The sequence below is a fragment of the Coturnix japonica genome, chromosome 1, assembly GCF_054131305.1.
Source record: "Coturnix japonica strain WE chromosome 1, WE-NBRP24, whole genome shotgun sequence".
Classification (NCBI taxonomy): domain Eukaryota; kingdom Metazoa; phylum Chordata; class Aves; order Galliformes; family Phasianidae; genus Coturnix; species Coturnix japonica.
The window spans coordinates 102,420,367-102,439,202 of record NC_140663.1 but is presented as its reverse complement, the minus strand read 5'-3'; the positions used below and the strand labels follow the sequence as shown (position 1 = coordinate 102,439,202).

At 36.9% G+C, this 18,836-nt stretch overlaps 1 protein-coding gene across 16 annotated transcripts in view; it reads right to left on the bottom strand.

The window, feature by feature from the left end:
• CASK (calcium/calmodulin dependent serine protein kinase) overlaps nucleotides 1-18,836 on the bottom strand; it is a 181,835-nt gene that overhangs the window by 101,306 nt on the left and 61,693 nt on the right. For all 16 annotated transcript variants that reach the window (XM_015884890.2, XM_015884899.2, XM_085530260.1 and 13 more), the window contains exons 3-5: nucleotides 10,523-10,628; nucleotides 4,741-4,818; nucleotides 2,930-3,002 (exon numbers count right to left, since the gene is read on the bottom strand). In XM_015884890.2, coding sequence (XP_015740376.1) covers nucleotides 2,930-3,002; nucleotides 4,741-4,818; nucleotides 10,523-10,628 — 257 coding nt within the window. The remainder of the gene's footprint in view (nucleotides 1-2,929; nucleotides 3,003-4,740; nucleotides 4,819-10,522; nucleotides 10,629-18,836) is intronic.

Sequence of the window (18,836 nt, the reverse complement as noted above, 5' to 3'; positions counted from 1 at the left end):
CTAAGGATGTAAATTTTAACACTGAATTTTTGATGATAGTATATGCTTAAGTAATTATACTCAGCTGTTCTAGACCACTTGGTTCCCTAGTGCTAAAGTTACCAGAAAGGTAAAAAGATAGATGAAATTTTGGGAACTACTGGTTAAATATGTTTGTGGCAAAATCACATTTCACCAATTCTACTTAGTACCCCAAAATAATACATACTTTTATTATTTTCCCATAGAACCTGTTTAAGGTAACATCTCCTTTACATTTAAGAATTGCATTAGTTGGTTTATTCTCTATTAAACAGCAGAAAAACTTTTGTGCAGTATGGGCAATTTGAGAATCTGCAAATCAAGTAATACTTTGGTTCAGCATTTGATGGAATAATTTGCGGAGGCAAAAACTCCCAAAACAGAAAGGCATGAGGAAAAGGTAGAGAAATGAATAATTCAGCAAAATACAACTCATGTGCTAAACTTCTTGTGTTGTTTAAGTCATCCTGGTGTTAACTCTGAAATCAGGTGAATTTTGAGTTATACAATCACAAATGAAATACATGATTTCTATTGTAGGAACACAAAATCTGAGGGCAAACGTGAACAACAAGACAAGTGTTTACCTCCTCCCTGGTTAACCTCCCCTCCTCCCCCACCCCAGATATGCTCCAGGGTGGCCAACTCATCAATCAGAACATGCAGATTTTTTGAACTGCGGGGCAAGCGACTGGAACATAAGAACTTTTAGATCAAAAGGTCTCCACTATGTAGCTGTCCAGCTCTGTGGCAGGCCAAAAAGTCTATAACCACATTAACCAAAAGGCAAAGGTCAGAGATTAACAAAAATTTTAAGTAATATTAGGGGCAAAAAATCAAGAAACTCAAGAAATGACTTTTCTTGCAAGAGGAAGGAAATTAAGGCAAGCAGAAGCCATCTTGTGAAAGTTTTTATGTTTTGATTCTGGTGTGGGAGATGAGGCTGGAACACGTGTAAGTTTATCATCGGTTCCATTCAGCTTTGGTTCATCTTGTTGCTTAAGGACAACAGATGAAGTTTCCAGCATCAGACAACAGCAGACTGAAGCATTCTTAATCTGACTTCTCCACATCAGTTAGGAGCCAAATGAGCACGTAAATGCCTACAAGACACCTAATTCTAATAGGGGCTAAAAGGTGCATATTTTCCTGTAAATCAGATCAAGATCAAACATTCAGCTTAAAATAACACCCACAGAAAACTTAATAGGAAAAAATGCAGAATCATAGAATCGTAGAATAACTGTATAAACCTTATAGATTTTTATGATTTCACTTTCATTCATTCAGATAATTCAGAAATAGTTCATTTACTCTACTTCCTTTCAAATCACTGCCTACAGTGACATCTAGAGCTGAGATGCTGCAGTTAATACTCTACACACAAGCTTTATAGTTAAAATATTTCTGCTCGGCTTTTGTCAAGATTATACAGAATTTAACATGGTTTAATATACTTTAGACAACAGACTAAATAATTCTTACTCATGTAATTGAATAGTTTTATTTCTAAGGCATTTAAGAAAAGCAGCAGTTTTAAAGTTTTCAAACACTGGATAAGCTGTAAAGATATATCTACATTTTCCTGAGGAAAAAGGCCCTTGAAACTGAAATACGTTTTTGTTCAAGGACAGTGTCCAATAACAAGAAATTCAGCTCTCAAGAAGACAAAGCCACATAACCATGGTGTTCATTCTAAAGCTCTCACATGGTACCATAACCACACAACTAAGAAGGATTTAAAACCTTCACAGTACAACAAGATCAGAAATCCTATCAGCGATTTAGAGGACATCTTGAGAATGTGTTGTAAGAAATGACTTTCACAATATCAAATTTGAAAAACAAACAACAACAAAAACCAGAAAACACTATTAAGTGGAATAATTTCCCTTGGAAAGGATAAAGAGACTGGTGAAAGGTCTGCAATGTCTGCCTATGCAAAACCAAATGTCTGCTGGAAAGAAAACCTTCAGTTCAGCGTCCACAGTCTCTTCCCTAACAAACCACCCTGTACAAGTCTGAAGAGCAGCTCACCACCTCTCAGTCTGATTCATCACTAGAACTCACTTCTCAAACTCCACTATCAGGGCCCATTACCATTTTCATTAACTCTTGCAGTCCTTGACACAGCTTGGATAAAAGCAAACTCTTAGAAAAGTTGGAAAAGCTATTTCAGAAAGCAAAAAGAACAAATAACATGCATTCAAACCAAAGAAAGACAAACAAAATTTCTTAATCTCCCAATTACTTACACCATCATGTTTTGGGATAAATTAGTTCCACAAATAATCACATAAATGTTACAAAATTTCTAACTCAAAAATAGAATATATATATACTCTTCTTACAATGCTCCTAAAGTTGTAAGCATCTTGAAGTATTCTTTCAGCCTGCCTTTCTCCTCCAGAACTTGTTCTCCTAATAATAAATATTCAAGACTGTTTGCAAAAAGCAAGTAGTACTACCAGCATTCCAGCATTTAAGGATGCACTTATCTCTAGAATTTTGGTCTAGATGATTTGATAGCTTCACTGTGCTGTCAGAATGATGCAATTAATCTACAAATTCCAGTTCAATTTACACAATTAATTTATACACAGGTTTTCCTAACAAGAAAAGAAATGCAAATAAATTTCATATGAATATTCAGGAAGCAGAAATAAAAATGACTTTCAAAGTAATTGCAATCAAATGCAAATATGATCTGTGAACAAAGACTTCCTAAATGTTCTATCCTGACAGAATTAGTGATAAACTTTAATCTCATACAACACAATAAAAGTAAACATAGACTCATTAAATAGCTTTCTGCTTATACAGCTCCCCGTTCCCTCTCCTGTAGAGAAATTACCAACATTTAGTTGTTTGTATTAATTAAGTGATGGAAAAAAAGCCCATATCTTACCTTCACATCCCTGTGAATTATATTATTATCATGACAGTAACGTAGAGCTTCCAATATCTGTCTCATGTAATGACTGTAAAAACAAAAATACAATAAGTGGCAATCCTGCAGGAAAAGTCATTATGCAGATATAACTACATTTAAGGATTCTAACCACATAAAACGTATACAGTTTAGTTGGTTAATAAAAGTTCAGTAGACAGGAGTTTATGTCTAATGAATAAAGTTTGAGGATTATTCTGATTGAAGCCAAGGGAAAATTAGGAAAGGGTGGACTCTTTTTAGCGGTGAGCAACAACGGGACCAGGGGCAACAGGCAGAAATTGGAACATAGGAAGTTCCATACAAAATGCAAGGAAGAACCTCTTTACTGCCAGAGTGATGCAGCACTGGAGCAGGCTGCTCAGATGGGTTGTGGAGTTTCCTTCTTTGGAGATATTCAAGACCCATCTGGATGCCTGTGTGACTTGCTGTAGGGAATCCGCTTTAGCAAGGGGGTTGGATTTGACCTCCAGAGGTCCCTTCCAACCCCTTCAATTCTGTGATTCCATAGTGATCTTGAGAAAACAGAATGTATCCTCACCAAGTTTCTGAATGACACGAAAGTGCAAGTGTAATAAATACAGAGGGCAGAGCCACCCTTAGAAGGACATAAGCAAGAGGAAAGGGCCAACAGGAAGCTCAGAGAATTCAACTGGGACAAATGTGATATCCCGCACCTGGGACTGAGTAACCACTTCAAAGGTACATTCTGGATACAGGCTCCAATGGTAATGGCTGCGTTGCAGCTTTGCTGGAAAGGGATTCAAGGGTCTTGAGCAAGTCAGTGGTGTGCCCTGTCAGCCTATCAAATCGCATAGCATACTGAGCTTACTCAGTAAAAGCATAACAAACACTTCGAGGGAAATTCTCATTAGACTGATAAACTTAAGTTCAGTAAATATCAAAATGCATAGGACGCTGGAGCAGAAGCTCTAAAGAGGCTGAAGGAAACAGGATGTTTACTTTGGAGAAGGCAAAACTTAGGGGAGAATCTTGTAAGTCTTTCCATACCTAAGAGGAGGTATGGACAAGATGGAGCCAAGTCCTTAACCGAGCCACAGCGGTCATACATTGAACTGCCATACACTGAACCAGTAGATTCTAAGTGGTTATAGGGACACATTATACTCTGGATCAAGTTGTCCAGGGATGCAGTGGAATGCCTGTTCTTGGAAGCTTTCTAGAACCAAATGGACAAAGTTCATGACCCAAACATAGAGCTGACTCTCCCTCTACCAGGACGTTTAAAAAGACAGCTTTCATGATGCTAAAAATCTAAACTGTCTAGAAAAGCAAATACAGAATCTCGTGTGCTTTGAGTTCAATTTTCATGTCATTAGGACACGAGGTTTTGTTGTCCGACATTTTTATATTCTGATATTAGCTCATCTAGTAAGTAAAAAGTTGAACTGACTATACGTGAAATCACGAAAAAGAAGAAAAGGGTTGAACTAGCACAGCCAATAAAAGCTACACCTGTTAAGCCAAGTCACCAAAATGCCAACACAGGAGAGATCCATAAAAAGACAAAGACAGAGAATTAGATATTGGACATAAAATACTATTTTATTCAATATTCTCACCCAAATATAAAATTTGTAAAGACAAAATGTTCTGAAATTCTTTTATTATGCTAATTATTGTAATAAACATTCAGATTTGGAAACAGGATTATTTATAGTATTCCTACTTCTAGTTATTAGATTTGCAACAAAATAGCTTATTTTTCCCAATCATCCTGTGGGATTAATTAAAATTAGAATACATACCTGGCTACAGCCTCGCTGTACACGAATCCAGCATCTGCTCTCTTCACAATTTCAAAGCACAGATCTGCTCCATCCATACTGCAGGTAGAAACAGGGAAAAGTGCTTAAGACACTAAACTACAATCAGTTACATAAAAATGCTTAAAAAATCAATTGATTCTACATATATAAACCTTACATAAAATGTTCTGGATACAGGTGCAATGTTTTATTAAATAAAATGTCATTTGAAAGGTTATCTAATACAATATGGCTTGCCACAGGTCAAATTTTTCATTTCCCTCAGGTCACTCAAAACTTTATTAGCAAAACCAAACATTTCTCCTATTGCTTAAACTGCTCACTGAACAAATGGAGGAGATAGAAGGGGAGATGCTCTGTACAAGGTGGCTCTGCAAGTTAATAATTAAAGCATCAGAGTATGTTAACTGCATTCCTAAAGGCATCACGAGAGCAACTCCAATCAAAGACTGTATTTACAGAAATTCTTAGTAAAAATGTATTTTAAATGGTGACTATCAGAAACATTCCAGAAATGTAGTGTAGTCTTCCCAGTTATCATTCTCATAAGGGTAATAAAGAATGAAGATAATTTACACCTCGCATCTTCCATGAAGGTACTTGAAAACTGTGACAACACAAATACTATGTTATTAACTCCGATAACTGCTTGTAGTCTTTCTGACAGACTTCCCTAACAAAGTAGTGTAACAATTGTAGTATAGTATTTTTTACAGTCCTTAGGCTAAAATCAGACTACTATTTCTCTAAAACCAAAGCAGCTTGATGTAGTGTAATGGTCTTCCTTTTCTTTCTCCTGTATTTAACATACAGCAGATGCATATCTTGGAATGTTCATTGCTTGATGGGGCAAAGGAAGAGTAACAAGAGTTAATGTGAAGAATCAAATCATGTACTGCAGTTTACACTGAACATGGTGCTTGCAGGAAGGTAAAACATAGCACTGGTCATTTCCAGTCATAGAATCAAAGGTTTCAGAAGGAGAGGGTCCCATAAGGATCATTGATTCCAGCTCCCAGCTCCACAAAGCACTACCCAAAATTCAGTCTTATCCCACCTTTCCTTTTTTTTTTCTCTCCACCAAAGACTCAAGGAGGGAAAAAAACAAAACAAACAGACATAAAAAACCAGCTGAACTCACTTCTACTCTGTTACACACCTGCAATGCTTCATGCTACACAAGTAGTATGCAGAAATTCCATTCCCAAATACATCCACAAGGTAGTCCCATGCAGTAGAGTACTAACTACAATACTGACTGGTGGCATTTTAATTAGGCAGAATCATTTTCTTAGCCAGTTCAGCGTGTGATATCATCTTCAGAGCTAATGAACTCTACAAACTCATCACCAAACAGTGATTACACATCGCTGCATCAATATATTCCTCTCTAGTAGTTTTTCCCTGAACTTCATAAAGCTTGTATGTATACATAGTTACCTAATATCACTCAGATAATATACTGTGCAGTGCTATGCAACTGCTAGGAACTACTGATCATTAAAGATGCAGCACACAAGGCTGTTAGCACTGTGAGTAGCTGCAGAGACAGACAGAGTCAAGACTGTTGTTCCTTCACACTAACTTTTCTTTTAAGCAAGGTGCTTACAATCAGAATAGTATTTTAACATATATTTTCACCTCCCATGAGAAACTGAAGAACATACATGACACGTTAAGCTTCTGAGATATTTGATGAACTGAAAATCCAGGCACGTTAATGCATATCAGCATTAGGCATGTGAAAACTGTAGCAGTGAAATGAAAATAATAATAAAAAAAACCATGATCTCAATTAAAACCCACTAAAATAGGCATAAAATGATAAATATATGCTGAAGACAGAAGCTGAAGATGCCAAAAATATTTGTGAAGCGATGAAACTACAGCATGCACAATCTGAAAGAGAACCCTTCAGTACCAGTAGAGGGCACTCAGGAAGCTACGTAAAGCAACTCGGACAATCTCTGCTATTCACAAGTAAAGGGAAAGCTACAGCAGCTCTGAACAGTGAGCTAAACGACATCTTCCCAAAGCAAGTCCGAATTGTTTCAGGTAACAGTACCAACAATGTCCCTCGATTTCCCATACCTTACTGTTAATTTTTCCATAGTTTTAACAGGGTTAAGGCATGGTTTTGATGAATGTTTCCTTCAATAGCTTTGATCAGTGCTAGTATACGCTTACAGTACTTTCCTACTATACTGCCCAAACCTGGTGAAGAGTTGCAGCCTGCCCAGCAGGTTTACTCCCTGAGTCTGTAATCCAGACTTCAATCTAATGTGGAAATCTCTGTGTCAGCCAGTATCATGAGCCAGACCAAAATACTTTACAGCAACACTGTGTGAATAACTTAAGGTTCATGTAAACTCTTGAAAATACCAGAAAATGCCTCAAAATTTTATAATGGCTCCTATCAGTTAAATTTGCTTAGAAGTGAGTCATCAGAAGCTTTTGCTAAAATAATGCAACTTAAAAATCAATAGCCTGTAATAATTACAGTTACAGTAAATGGTGAAATTTCAATGCATCAGTGACTCAATGCACCATGTAGATTACACCACAAAAAGCAGAACACCTATGACAGTAGTAAGAGAATATTATGTAAATTACAGAATCATAGAATCCTTAGAGTTGGAAGGGACCTCTAAAGGCCATCTAGTCCAACCTCCCTGCAATGAGCAGACAGACCTACAGTTACATCAGGTTGCTCAGAGCCCCATCCAATCTGGCCTTGAAAGTCTCCAAGGATGAGGATTCCAACCCATATTTGGGAAATGTGTGCCTTACCTAAATGACCAGATATTAAATATCTGGAATTTGCTCTGGAATATCACATCTGGGCTTTTCAGTATGAAAGCTAAGTACTATCAGTTCACATACACTGATTATACTGAAGATAAACTGCTGACAATGGACTCATAAATCTAGAACATGGTTTTCAGACACTTCAAGTGGAGTATTTCCATTGTTTTAAAAACACTGAAGGCAGCTGACCCTTCTCAAAGTATTCTTGTTGATAAACAGCAATGGTCAACTGAGGAACTAATAAGCAACAGAACACAAAAGCCAAAGCAATACCTATATTCCAAATACAAAGTGTTTACTACCACGTGCACAAATTACACAGCAAATGTTATTATGTGACAGGGACAGCACTGCCTGAAATATTACAATATTAGAAAAAATATGAAAGAAAATAGATTTTCTATTTTCCCGATTTCATAAATCATAACTTGAAGATTAGTTTCACAGCTTTTGATGCTATAAAAATGTTGAATTTACTTCCATTGACTATACACTGTATAAGGTAAGAGATCAGAGTTAACTTGAGATTCATCATGCATCACTTGGTACAAAACCATCAGCAAACAGCACCACAGAATGGGAAAGAAAACTGCACTGTATGGGAAGGATTAGAGCCAGCCAAGTGTTAGGTGTAAGGCCTCTCCAGAGCCTCCAAGGCATCTCCTTCATCAGAAAGGAGAGTCCACTGCACTTCTGGGGAGCAACAGAGGGGTGCCTGGGAAACAACCTGGCACAGGCACATTCTCACTCTTCTAATGGGCAATAACATCTAAATATTTTAATAATTCTACTTTAATGGTAAGATTTTTTGGGATGGTGTCTGATTCTTACTCTGTACACTTCTTATGGTCAACTGCTTTGTGATTTATTACAATTTTACCTAACAGCTAATGGGGACCTACAGGTGACGTGATGGCTCCATTCTAAAGAGCACTTGAATCTGCCTATGAATGCTGTTAAAACTTACTTTTTCCTGTTAAACTTAATTGCAACTGCTCACACTCCACAGTTGTTCTATGAATTGTGACTTTTAAAATCCACTTATTTTAACGAAAGTTTTAAAAACTGGGCTCAGACAGTATATATATATATATTTTTCCCAAGCAGTACCATTTCACACTTTAATTAGACGCGCAATGTGTCTGCTTATTTAACTCATACCTTTTCACAACTACAGATTATCCACATGTTCGGGGTCATTTTAACAGCTACTCCATGTAGCTCTCATGAAGCAGTAGTGGACCTATGTATCATGTATTGCAACTGATGGCACAGTGTTTTAGGTTTGATTATTGCATTCAGTTCATGTGCTGGTCCTGAATTAATTTTCATGCTAAGAATCTGCCAGTCCACAAAAAACCTGTCTCCTCTGTAGTGCATGGTTGTCATCCTCTTCTTTGTCATTTCAGAATAACAAGCCATCAATAAAATATACGTTATTACTTTAGACAGAACTTAGTTGCAAAGCAGTTAAGCTCGTTATATTAACAGCAGAATGAACAGGAAGCAATATGAGGGAAAGTAAGTCATGCACAAATACACAGATGCTTTTTTACTAACTACAAATTTCTTACTATGGTCATAATTACACCGTATGCCACTCTATCAAATTTGGACAATGCAGCCTTACTTCAATAAAAACATAATCTTCTGCGAAATCACTTTACCAAAGCAACCCCTCCAGCACATCACACTGTGCCCACAACTCTTCCATTCCCTCCTACAGTTTTAGAACAGGTGTTTCTACTATCTCATTTTCTATCACTGTTTGTTAGAAAAGATTGATGCCTAGTAGTGTTCAGGGAAGACAAGCACATATGAGATGCAAAAAAAAAAATAGATTATTCTTCAAATAACTTTGACTTATATTTCTTTCTTTCATGTGGCCTGAAGTTAGGTACAGTATTGCCGTAGTAACTCTCATTGTTCTAACTTGCTTTTTATGTATACAAACGTGAATTATAATAGGTTTGTCATTAAAAAATAATTAGTTTTTATCTCATATTTATAAGCTTCTGGCATGGTAAACAGAAGCAAAACCCTATTTTCCATTTTAAAACCCTGTTAATTGTCAGAGCACGTCTCCTCAAGGTGTACATTATTTCATAATAGGATAACGAAAGCCTCCTGGTCAATGTTTTGTGATTTACAACACAAAACAAATAAGTCAGTACTGAAACAAAGCTTATGGAGATGAAAGAAAAAAACCAATTATTTCAAAAAATCATATGTTTATAAAATTACCTAAAAAATAGCAGAAGAGTTCAAGCAACAACTCTCAGCTTTACGTCAATTTTTTGCTCTTACCTTGTAACTTTCTCTATACCTTAGCAGTAAAACTAACATGTGCAAATTATTCTTAAAGTGCATATTTCAAGCCAAATTCTTTATCTAGTAAACTTCTAGTAAAAAAAACACTTTATCTATTAAACAATTCAAGCCAACACGCTGGGCATGGTGTGGTTTGCTCCAACATGCGACGGTCAAATGCATCAGAAAAGAGAAGGCAAGAAGAGAAATTGAGGTGGTATCACCCCATATGCTCACAGACTGGTAATACATATAAGGGGAGCAGCAGAATAAGAGCTGGCAGGTAAAAGAAGAGAAGGAAAACTGAACATGGAAGATGCACAAGTTAGCCTTCTGCATGTCTGGTTTTGTCCTTCATAAGATTCAATCATTTTTAACTCATTTTCTTGTGCACCATACTATGGATGCATCAGCCACAAATGAACAGCAGGTCTATCCTTAGAAGGCCACTGAGAAAACTAGTATTAGCTACTTAGACACCTGGACAGTTTCTTTTATGTTTGTGACCACTTGTATATGCCTGAAAAGACTATTTTCACAGCACTCAGTACTTCTGAGGTACAAAACAAGCAGGTGGACACAGACATACTTTAAGGATTCTATTGAGTAAATGACAACAAAGGAAGCAAAGAGAGAAACTTACAATTCGAAAACCATATAAAGCATTCCATCTGAGCTGTATGTCTCCAACAGTTCAACAATATGAGGATGCTTCAGCATGTGACAAATACTGGCTTCTCTCTTCAGATCTGTGGAAGATAATAAATCAGTATATTAGCTGTATATTCAAGCGGTTGGATATGAAGTAAAAAAATGAAAATTTAGCAATCAGAATATAATGTTTGGAAAGATGTACACCTCTGAAATGTATAATATATTATTTCATCTTTATAAATAACACATTTGAGATTATATTTAATTGTTCTCCTTCGAAACGTTTTAAGTTAAACAACTCACATAGATCTCAAAAGGTAAAAAAACAGAAGTTCATCACCTTTCCTGATTTGGCCAGTTAATTAGAGATCTAGATCGCAATCTGACAAACTGTATTGTAATAAGTTCACTTTCAATACACATAAACACACGTATGTATGTAATGCACACACATGTATATATGCTGTATATATACCCCGTATCACTACAAAATGAACTCCAAATACATAAGACAAGCTCTTTCAACACACTACAGGAAGAACTATTAAAATTCAGAGATCTCAAGTCCAATCCGTCCAGTCCCTTTGCTTAAAGCAAGGCCTTATCCAGCTGGGTTTTGAACACCTCCAAGAATGGAGACTCTACAGCCTGCAACTTGTACTGAAGTCTGATTACTGTTAAACTGAAAAATATGTTTTCTTACATTTAAGTTTCCTGCACTCCTTTCAAGATTTAAAAAAAAAAAAAAAAAAAAAAGAAAATCACAATGTATGAAATTACACTGATATAAATTTTAATCAACATTTACTGGCTTGCATCTCTGTTGTAAATAAGAGGTAGGAAAACAAAAACAATGGAGAATAAAGAACAGAAACCATTGTAATGTCTCTCTACGCTTGAGAGATTTTGTTTTTGATCAAACAACACCCTTACTTCCTATGAGCACAAATCAATCCCTCTTCTATTATAGAAAGAAAAAAGCCCAACAAACTGCATGGAATTCATTTTCTTTCCTCTTTAATGGAAATATTTGATATCTGTGTTATTTAATCTTCCCGAAACATTTTTTCTTCTTTTAACTTACCACCAGTATTCTAGAAAATTACCAAAATCTTAAATGAAATCTTGATGATAACATGGAAGAAAGGAAAATATCAGTCTATAGTCTGAAGCAGACACTTTTCTATTCACTTTTCACACAATTTTGTTGATGTTGGAGAAACACCTACAAATATACTTACGGGAAATACAGTTTCTTTATACAAAACTGTTTCAGTGATTCACATGATATTTCAAGAAAGCAATTCAGGTACACAGAGGTGAAACTCTATCGTTTAAGACAGCAGTGGTCTTCAAGTCTTTCATTACCTAAAGATACTCATATCTCAGTTTTTAGATCACAGTTATGCAGAGGAACTACTAATTCCCTTCCATCACTCTTAGAGGTGTCTAAAACTAAACGATTACCAGCTCCTTTTCTAGACAGTGAGGTTTTTTTCATTGAACTGCACATCCAGTCTTTCCTAAACAGGAGCACGGGTAAACATACTGATGGATGGTTTAGGAGAACAGCGATTCTGTGAATGACTATAATCTCCAGAAAATACGGCAATTTTATTTTGCCTCCTAGTGTCTAAGGATGTTAGCAGTACCACACTTCACCATGGTATCTGATACTACTTTTATACAGAAGGTAAAAATCCAACAGCAAACAACAGCAAATTCTGTTTTATTTATGGTCAAAAATTTTTGTTCAAAATAGTTTATTTTGGCTGCTTACTCTATTAATTTATTGTGCTGTCTATATATATTTACAAGGGAAGGAGAACTATGAGGAAGCAAATAACACATGCTGCAATTTACCTCATTCATCTGTGTAATATTCCACCAGTGAAACACCTACTTACTAACTGAGCTACAGCAACAGAGGAAGGAGAAGCAGCATGTGGAAAATACAATTTCTGAGCAGGAAAGCAAATGAACAGAGGTCACAGAACAAGGCTTTGGTAAGACTACAGGGGCTTGGGGCTAAGAGCAGAACAAAGCACTATTTTAACAGCAGGAAGTTGTTTAGGAAAGGACCTATTAGAGAGGAAGAAAATTAGGTACAGAGACAGACCAACACACACCACGTTGATTCAGAAAAGCGACAAGTCAGAAAAGGGGTGATGTATTCTGAGATCCATGTGGACTCTGACCCAAATGTCACAAGTTGCCATGCTTAAAAGCAGTAAAAGGGAAAGGAGGAAGAAAGTCAGAGATGGTGCATACATTTCATTTCTTTCACTTAACTAACATCATCATCATCTGCTCAGTCCTTTATCAAATCCTGAGTTAAATTTCAATTCCATGTGCTCCTCAAGTGGTAATGGAAAACCCAGGCACCTGCAGATACTTGTTCAGTTCTGAACACAATCTAAAACCAAGCAGAAGTTTGGGCTGCAAGCACATGACCTAAGATGCCCTAAGAAAAATCCCATTATTATCTTGTGAGCTGCCTTGTTATTGGCACCTTTGCATTCTGATCATCATATAGAATACCGTTTATTTCTTGTGAAGTTTTTTAAACCTTGAAGTATTTTTTCTGCTCATCTTGAGTCAAAACATGCCTTCCTCCTAACACCCAAATGAACTTCAAGACACCTCAAGAATCTGCCAAGAGCTTCAGCCAGCTTTAAGGGGCATGAGGTGGCATGTACCATTTACTAATGATGATAATGACTTATGTTTTAACATCGTCTTTCACTAATAACCAAATTTTAGCCAAACAAACACATCTTATAGCAAGATAAAGCACAAGCTTCAAAAACTTCTATGCCAACACCAAGAAATTTGTTTTTATGCATTTTTAGTGCTTTGTTTAACTACACAAGTAAACTGCTTGCTTGAAACAATTCTATATGTTTTATATAGTGAGAATGTGGTTATGTATAATTATAATAGATACGGTAGTACTATGTTTTAAAAGAAAATCAATTTATTTTGTTTTCATCAGAGAATTTATTTCTGTTCTAACCACCTATCAAAATCAACTAATAAACATCACTGTAAATCATTGAAGATTTCAAAACTTCCCATGAACTGCAGATAGAAACACCACAGTTTGCAAGCTGGTTAACCATAAGCATCTTCCATTTTTATTTTGGGTCAGGAACATACTCCTGAAGCACATCTCCAAGTCACTGTACCTACTATCCTTTGGTACGCATCCCAGAGAAATTGATGTCCACTTCAATGAGACCGAACTAAACTGAATTATGCGCTTCAGAAATGTGCTTGATGCACTCCAGTCATTCAGGGCACAAGGTCAGTCTATACATAGCTTGAAGTAAATTCTCTGAAGCATATACAATCCAGGTGCTAGTACCTTGGTACCAACTGCATCAACTCTGCAAATAAATTGGCGTTAGTCTTGTAGCAGGTAAGCCTTTGCTAGCAACTAAACTCTTATACATGCTCTTGCTCACTCTTCCTCTACTAGCAAGATGAAAGGATTAAACAGGAAGAGATCAAGAAAGCTCATGGGCTGAGATAAAGATGGAGATACTGTTCTTCAATAACTACAGTTAAAAAAAAACAAAACACGTGACTTCACAAAATTCATTTTTTTGCAAATAAGTCAGTAAGCAAGAACAAGTGATGTTTCTGCCCCTTAGATTTTTCATTTATTTCTTGCATGGGAGAATATTTCCCTTTTTCTTAACAAAAAATGCAGTGTCTTCCTGCAACAGATATCTCACTGAATGCTTACACCAAATAATGTCTCCTGGCCTCAACAAGCAGTAAAAGCTTTCCTGCTACCCCTCCCGTACACTTTGGGGCGGCTAAACCTCCACAGTAGCCAAGCTGATGTAACTGCTTGCTGTTTATCCATGCATGTTCTTGCTCTTTGCTCCACTGTGCTGCGGCCTAGAGCAGGTCATACCACACACCAAACCACTTCGGTGTGTTACCACTGTCTCAGTGCCCTATTGTGTGAAATGATCATATAGAAACTGACATAAAATCAAGGAAAGGAATATGGAAGGAGGAAACGAAACATGACCATGAAAGCCAGCACTACAAGCTGCTTGGGATGTTGCAAAACATAAGCATACAAAAACACCTTTTGCTGCATCAACATCAATTCCCATACTTCATAATCTATATGCAGCTTCCAAACACTTACAAAAGAAGAAATAAATGAATATAACTCACAAATGGCCTTTGATACAAACAACCTAGCAATCAACAATGACAATGACAATGTAGATAATCAGTCTTCAGTATCTTTTCTTTTAAAGCGACCATGAAAAAAAAAAGGGGGGGGGGGGGGGGGGAAGTGAGGTGGGAGAAGGGAGAAAAGGGAAAATGTAGTTAACAGCTAATACTTAGAAACCAGATTGCATTTTTGATTACATGCAGAAACCTTTGCAAATCTCAATTTCATGGAATCAAACTTTACAGATGCTTGTTAAATCCTGAATACCTTCTTTTTTCTATTCTATTTTTTTCTCAGTGTTTAGATGTAAATATAAACATAGTAATAGACTTTCATGTTGAGCTGGATATCGTTGGACACTTAAGAAGCCAGTTCTCCTCCTCCAGTTCACACTGCATCAGCTATGAAGAGCACAAATTGGTTCACAAAAACCACTTCTCCCTCATGACTTCCTGTACAGCCACCAGACTTGACCATCACATACCCAACAGACAAGGTAAGTTGCTTTGTGTCCATTAAAGCAAAATTTCCCTTCTTTTATTCATTTCCTCATTTTTATTGGAATACAAATAAGAAATGCTTCATGTAGAAGATGATGCATTTGAATAATGAATCAACTTGAACTAATAAGAAAGTGTTCAAGAATGTATGAAAGAGTATTAACAGCTGCCTATTGCAGATAATTAAACACATTTGTTTCAATTAATTAAATAATTTTTCTCAGCAACTTTTTACAAAAAGCATTCCATAATCTTTCTCAAGCAAGAATAAGCCCATATCTTTCATCTAAAATTTTGTATATTCTATGTTTTACTCCATAGCAGTAGGTTTAATGAGGTAGGTGAACAGAGGAAGAAGACAAGAAGAGCAAGACTTCCTTAATGATTCTTCTTCTTTGTGTGTATGTTTTTTAGGTGAACAGTCTGTATTCTCAAACACTGTTAGTGGTTCTCTTGGCTGCTAAGCAGCAGTTTCAACAGCGTGTCAAAACCCAAGTAGGACTGTGATAATCAGTAGTAGTTTTATAAACCCCATAAATTAATTTAAAATGGAGGAAGGAGGGTTCTCTCTGTCGGGAGTTTGCACGTTCAAACAAATGGAAGATTGCCATAAACGTTCAGGAAACTCTCTGCAAAATCGAAAACACTTTATTTTTTTCTATCTTTATTCTATTTTCAATAATTAATGAAAGGAAATTAGTCGCTGACTAAGATATGATCAATCACATAATGAAAGTGCATTCACTGCTGGTAACTATATTACATTCAGTCTCATGTTGCTACCAGGTATGTAGCACTGCATAAAGATCTGAAACATAACACCTTTCCAATTACCATACACCACGTTGTTACATTACAAACTGCAATTTTAAACACTTCATGACAACACAGTGAATTTTTCAACAGAGCGAAGTGTAAAGGTGTGCAGCAGCTGATCTGTCAGAGTGTGCCCTGAAACTTCTTAAAAAGAGAAAAAAAAAAGATAGTTAAAACACAAAGTGCATATCTGGTAAAAGAATGCTACACAAAGTGACAAAATGCTCAACCTCAAAGTTACCATGACATTCTTTACTGAAATGTCTGAAAGCTGATAATTTCATAATCAAGTCCTATTTCTCTTTCTTCCCTGTGATTTGCGAAGTTTACAACACCGAGTCAACATGACTGCCTACAGATTTCTCACTAGGTGGCAACACAGTTCGTTCTTAGATCTGGCATGTATGCAGCAACTGAACACAAAAGGCATCTGCTTTTATTTAGCTGTAGAGAGCTTTCAGTTCGGCCAGTCTTATGCTGCTAATCTGGTTAACAATGAATTCAGACCTAAGAATAAGAACAAATGTATTGCACCTTCAAATAATTAAGATGCAGCCGGGGCAAAGCGAGAGATGATGTAGCAGAACCTTCTCTCCTTCAAGCTTAACGAGTCATTCAAAGCTGATGATTACACAGGTCATCTCTTGTGCTGCATGCTGTGATAACTGCGTTACACAACTGTAACAAATTTAAACACAGCCTGCTGCTGTAATCCAGAAGTTTCCCCAGTAATGCACAGAAGCAGTGTACTTACTGAAGACCCAAAAACGTAGAACTTGCAAATAGTTCATTGAAATCTCTGGAATTTCTGCTGTTCCAAGTTTACACCAGATTATGGGTTAGTTCTCACCCTATTCACTCCCACTCCCAGAGATTTTGTTTTGCTTCAGCAGCTCAGGAGTGTGCATTGTGCATGGATGTGCTTAAGTGTTTTCTTCAGTCTTTGGCTATGGCAATACAGGTATAGAATGATATAATCATAGAATGGCTTGGGCTGGAAGGGACCTCAAGGATCATCAAGCTCCAACCCCCAATAATATCTGAAAATGTGATAAAAGCATCATTATCAAAAATAAATTCAAAGTGGTAGAAAATTTCTATAGCAAAATTTGACAACTCTTCAACATTTTGACTAAAATTTTCCTAGTCAGTTCAGGTTAGCTAAAGGTTAGACTATGCAGTCCTTTAAATGAGTTCTCAGTAGGGAGAGCAACATTTACATTAAATAAGTGCCCTCAAAGACAGCATTATCAAGAGAAGAATGTTAATCGTTTATAATTAAATGTTACTTGCTTACAATCCTAATATTTCCATCTTCCCTTTTGTTTGAAATGAGTTTTCTTCTGTAGCTCAGTTTTAACCTGAATAACACAACAGGGATAACAGTAACAGGGGTAACCCTGATAACAACAAACAATCTCAATTTTTCAGGAAATCTGGAATACATAAAGAAAGTCCATCCTTACCAGACTGAGCAACTCCGGACAAACTGTTTCTAACTCATGTCCTAGAAAAAGTAGAAGGAGCCATAAAACTACTGCTATGGAGCGCTATCATCCAGAAACAGAGAGCCCAGAGTCATCCAGACAACACAATCGGTTGTCCTGGATGTCTGTCATGCAGACAAAAGTTGTTTGTTTGGATTAAAGCTTCTTTGGTCTAGAACTCCTGGGCTCTGCATAAGCAGTGCCAAACCAGCTGCTCACTGATGTTACAAATGGACTGGTGTATTTTGTCCACAGCATTAGAGTCCAGACAACTGAGGGAAAGCTGAATTGAAAATATCAGTCTGCTCTGATGGAATCAATTCTACAATGCCAGGGAGCTCACATAACGACAGCATTTTAGTTGTGGTAGCAAAATACACAGGACAGGTTACTTTGAAGTTTTTCTCAGGTAATTTAATGCAAATTGCACTATGCTGTACAAGCCCGCTTTGCAACACCAGAGGCCTGGGTTCAAATCCCCCCTGTGGCGCAAGTGGTAGAAGTGCCGCTCTGCTACACAGGAGGCTTGAATCCCGGGGGTTGGACTTGATGATCTCTAAGGTCCCTTCCAACCTGCACGAGACTGTGATACTGTGATACTGTGAAGGCTGAATACCAAAAGCTCTTTCCACAGCATATCAAACTCTATGATGAACAGAATCTACAACGCTCTGAGGAGAAATGTGCTAAGTAGTAGATAACTGATAATTTTTAAGGATGATATAAACTCTCATTAACTAGGAGGTCCTGCAGGGTGGTATATTAGTTATATTAGGTATATTAACAAAACTTTTACTCAAGTTCAGTAACAGACAGTCAGTAAACAGAAAACTCCTTCAAAGCAGCAGTAATCCAAATTATAAATGCGTAAAGGGTGTGTGTCAGGAGAACGGAGCCAGTCTCAGTGACATCCAGTGATAGGACAAGGGGTAATGGGTGCAAGCTGGAACATAGGAGGTTCCACAAAAATATGAGAAAAAATGTCTTCATGGTGAAGGTAACAGAACACTGAAACAGGCTGCCCAGAGAGGCAGTGGGGTCTCTTTCTCAGGAGACATTCAGAACCTGCCTGGATGCATTCCTATGTGACCTAACCAAGACGTTCCTGCTAAGTAAGGCAGAGGGATTGGACTAGATGATCTTCTGAGGTTCCTTCCAATCCCCGACACTGTGATTCTGGAAAATCAGAAAAAGCCAGTTTTGTTGTACTCCACTTCTGCATGCACTTCCTTTTGCAATTATTGCCAAAAGCTATGGATGTATTTTTTTCTGTTGGTAACCGGCCCATTATAAAACAAG